The sequence below is a fragment of the Fulmarus glacialis genome, unplaced genomic scaffold (assembly GCF_000690835.1).
Source record: "Fulmarus glacialis isolate BGI_N327 unplaced genomic scaffold, ASM69083v1 scaffold23524, whole genome shotgun sequence".
Taxonomy (NCBI): domain Eukaryota; kingdom Metazoa; phylum Chordata; class Aves; order Procellariiformes; family Procellariidae; genus Fulmarus; species Fulmarus glacialis.
This window is the reverse complement of record NW_009206429.1, coordinates 1,016-5,431: the sequence shown is the minus strand read 5'-3', so window position 1 is coordinate 5,431 and position 4,416 is coordinate 1,016. Positions and strand designations below refer to the sequence as shown.

The 4,416-nt window shown below is 60.3% G+C and overlaps 1 protein-coding gene across 1 annotated transcript; it reads left to right on the top strand.

Annotated features, from left to right (window-relative positions):
• Window positions 1-2,658: 2,658 nt before the first annotated feature.
• LOC104075300 (CMRF35-like molecule 7) lies at window positions 2,659-4,318 on the top strand (the record flags this gene model as incomplete). The annotated part of the gene is made up of 4 exons (XM_009575748.1): window positions 2,659-2,692; window positions 3,135-3,470; window positions 3,920-4,007; window positions 4,234-4,318. Coding segments are annotated over exons 1-4 (543 nt in total), but the record flags the coding sequence as incomplete, so codon positions are not given.
• Window positions 4,319-4,416: the final 98 nt, after the last annotated feature.

Genomic DNA, 4,416 nt, shown 5'->3' with positions numbered 1-4,416 from the left:
CAGCCGTATCAGCTACCCCGGCAGCTTCCCCAGCCATGCCCATCCCCTGGATCTCCACCACCGTGATGGAGCATTCCCCCACCAACAACGCCACCGCCACAGGGTGAGACTGGGGCCCTTGGGCGCAGGGTGGGCACGGGGAAGGGTAGTGGCTGTCACTGCCGTGGGCAGCAGTGGGTGCCCCTGTGCGAGGGGGCTCGTGGGGACATGCAGGGTCTTCATCCCTCAGCCTGAGCTTTTGGGTGTGATGCAGTGGGGTCCCAGGCTGTTGTCCACACTTTCTGTCCCACCCTGCGGCTGGCTGCGGAGGGGTGGCGGGAGGGCACCAGCATGCAGGGCACTGCAAAAGCAAAGTCACAGCTTTGTGAGAGAGAGAACCAGCCAGGCTCCCCTCACCGCCAGCCCTGGGGGGCCAGCCCTGAGCGCCCTGGTGCCCAACGCGGTCCTTCTCTCCCTCCCGGCTGCCGCTGGCTCCACTAGGCTCCTCTGCACCCTTCCCAGGAGGAGGGAAGGTAACGGTGCCCACACATGCCCTGTCCCCAGTGCCTGTCCCAGGACTTGGGGGACAAACCCACCCTGGGCGTGGGGCTGCAGGGAGCTCCCCCCTCCCTGTGACACAGAAAACCTGCTCCTGTGTCTCTTCTTTCTGGCACGCTGCCCCCTCCCACTAAAGCCCCTGCTGTCCCCCGCGAGCCGGGCATCTCCATGGATCCGGACCATGGCCCCGACTACGACAACGAGCTGGACCTAGCAGAGGTGAGGGCTCCTGGTGCAGGCAGCGTGGACAGTGCAGTCAGCGTGGGCAGGAGCCCTGCAGTGCGGTTGCTCACCCTGGGCAGCCTCCACACTGCCCAGCTGTACCCCAGGGCTGCGGGGGCACGCTGTCCCCTCGCCAGGGTGGCTGCAGTGACATGGAGCAGGACCCTGAGCTGGAGAACGACGGTGTCTACACAAACACCCCATGTCAGGAGAAGGTGATGGGGACACCCAGCTGACATTTCCTGGGCGAAGAGGTTTCCTACTTGTCCTAGCAGAGCATTCCTCGTGGGCAGAGGGGTCCCTGCGGGGTAAGACCGGGGATGTCCTTGTGATCACCCCCAGGGGTGTCCTTGCAGAGGAGGCGAAGGAGCATTGCAGGAGGCAGCTGCTGCTGTCCCATCACCGCGGCATCTCAGTGGTGTAACAGCCTTTGCCCATGATGCTGGAGCCCAAGGCCATGCTGGCACCATTCCCCAGCCCGTGGGATCCCAAGAGCTCCCTGCCCCTGCGTTGCTTTGGCAGATTGACCCACACCTCTCAGCTGGCAAAAAACCGCATCCCTGATTCTTGTACATGCTGAGGAGTGGGATGTTTTCCCGGCTCAGCAGCAAACAGATTGCTTTGGGTTCAGATAAATCCAGTAAAGAAATTCCTCTGTGAGGGCTTGGTCTGGAGGGGAGAGGAACCAATCTGGTGTGCCCACAGAGCCGCTCTGCTGCTGTCATCCCCCGTGGGGGTCCCCTGGGCACCTCAGTACCGCTGGGGCTGTGTTAGGAGGGCGCAATGGGAACGGACACTCAAAGCAAGAGGAAGACGAGAGCGGTTGGGGAGGCAGCTGGAGCCCTGGCTGCCCAGTCTTTCCAGGAAGGCTTATCAGCAGAAAGCAGGTTTGCAATCTCCAGCCACTTCTTGAATTTAGATCTTGCTGCTATTTGCAGCAACTTGGCTCACAACCAGTGACCCAGTTCACTGGAAATGAATGGGGTTACTTGATGATCAGAAGGAAAACACAGAGCTTCCTCTTGCCATGGCGGTGGGACAGGGAGGGGATGGGATGGGGGGAAGGAGCAGCCTCAGCCTCCAGCAGGGCCAGGGGTTTGTGCTTTCTGCTCTTTCCAAGGGGCACCGAGGAAGAAAGCCATCATCAAGACAGCTGCCAGGGAAGCAGCTTTGCTTTTTGTGTTTGGGTTTCTGAAACTTTCAGTGGAAACATTTAATTTTGGGAGAAAAACAGCGTTGTCACTCAAAACCCACGGCTGTGCCAAAAAAGGCGGTTTTGGGGGGAAATGAGACACTTCTGCTTGAGAAAACAAACCAAAGCAGCCCAGCTCACGCTGGTGGCCGGCTCGGGAGCTGGGGAGCAGCAGTGCAGGGGGTCCATCATCCCAGTCCATCATCCCAGTCCATCATGACTGGGAGAGCATCCTGGTGGTCGCAACCGGTCCATCCACAGGGGCTGACCTGCATTCGCTCTACCCAGGTCCCCGGACCCCCGCTCTGGCCTGGCCCCCCTGCAAAGCCTCCCAAAGCCCTTCAGGCTCTGTGCATGGGGAAATGGGGAAAGGGCTGCGTTCCCCACTGGGACAGGCATCACAGCGGAGGAACCAGCTGCATTTTGGCATTTTGCTGGGAACCAGTGGCTGTTTCAGAGTGAAGGCAGAGAGTCTCTCTCATGAGACACCCCCAGGGTGAGTCATGGTCCCCGGACGAAGGGGAGGAAGCAACCGCCTTTAAAAAAGACATCCAGGGTCTGCGGGTAAACGCTGCCAGAAAGCGACAGGAGAAGGAGGCTTCGGGAGTTCCTGGGATGCCGGGTGCGTGTGAACCTGGCTCCGTCCCACAGGGTGCTTCGTGAATAACCACAGGGAAAAATCCGCATCAGGAGTGAGAAGCTGAAAAATGAGGATTTTCCTGGTTTGGACCATTTTCCCAGGTGAGACCCAGGAGCACAGGTCAGGCGGTTCCCCTGGGCTCTGGCAGAGCTGCGGAGAGGCTGGGAACGTGCCACGCCCACAAGGCGGTCTGAGCCAGCCCAGGAAGCCCACCGCGGTCACGGCAAGAGCCCAGCTGATACTGTCCTTTTCTTATGGCCAGTGGATGGCTACAGGGAGTGATCTCTGAGGTATGCTTGTATTGCTGTCATATGAACCCTGGTAATAAGGCTTTTTGCTCATTTAATAACACGCACGCTTCACAGGCCTCTTTTTTTAATGCCTGGGGACATCTCATCTTAGCACTGCTCCCCAGTGCAACGGGTGCACAGGCACAGCCTTCCTTGGGACAGGGTGCCCATGAGCATTCCGGGCTCAGATCCCTCCTGGTTCCCTGAGGCGATGCTGGTATGTGTTTGCAGCATCTCTCCCTGTCCCCCGCAGGCAGCTGGGCAGTGACGGGCCCCGCACAGGTGACGGCCGAGCAGGGCGGCTCGCTGGCTCTGTCCTGCAGCTACAAGCCAGGCTACAAGCTCTACCCCAAGTACTGGTGCCGCCCGGGCTTCCTCTGGTTTTGCTTCACCTACATTGCCCAAACCAACGGCTCAGAGGTGACGGTGACGCAGGGCAGGGTGTCCATCAGGGACAACCATGCGGCACGCTCATTCACGATGACGCTGGGTGGTATCACACCGGGGGACGCAGGCTGGTACTCCTGCGGGGTGAGGAGGAGCCTGTGGTTCAGCCTGCGGCACAACACCGAGGTGATGGTCTCCGCAGGTAAAGCTGGGCTGGGAGCAAAGCAGGGGCATGCGATATAGCCTGTCACTTGAGGATAGGGCTTCCCCAGCCAGGGGAACTCAGGGGTTATCAAAGCAGCAACAAGGTCCTTGCAGGCACTGAGACCCGCTGGAGGCTGCTCCGGTGCAAATTTGGATGAGGGATGGAGGAGGCTGTACAGAGCTTCATGCAGAGCAGACCCTCTCCCTCACTCCCATTCAGCGTCTCTGCTTCCACAAGCCCATCCTTTGGGGTTTACAGTCCCTTCCAGTTAAAGCCCCCTTTTCCTTCCTCCTCCTCCCCAGTGCCCAGTGTGTTGCCCGAGGACCCCCATCTCCACCTCCTGCACCTCCACAGCCAAAGTCTTGGGGCAGAGACCCCACACACAGGGGGCAGGACAGGGTGCGGGGGTCTCCATTTTGCTCTGACTCTCTGTGTTTTCCTTGCAGCTGTTTCAACCACAACCGAGGGCAGCAACGTGAGCCCATTGGCCACCAACCCCCTGTGTACCACGGGCTGTGGGGAGCCTCCAGTGCTGTGAGTCAGGGCTTGGGGTCCAGGCAAGCCCCCAGCAGCATCCCCTGACTTAAGACACCTTTTCCCTGCATGCATCCCCCAACCCTGGCTCTTCCAAGTTGCAGCAGCCCCAAGGAGCATCCCGGGGGCAAGCGGGGTGGCTGGCAGACATGCAAGTGCCCCAGTACCCATCCTCATTGCCCAGACCCTACTCAAGCTCTAGCATGATCTCCTCTGTCCTGCTCAGGTCCCAGCTCAGCATCACCTACCTGCTGCTCTTCCTCAGCATGAAGGTGCCCGTGGCACTGGCCCTGGTGTGCATGGCTGCCTGGGTGAGGAGCCGGCGCAGGAGCCACGACCAGGAAAACCTGCAGCTGTTGGAGGTGGCCGGCAGCACCGGGGCACCAGGCTGCACCCCCGCCCCAGAGCA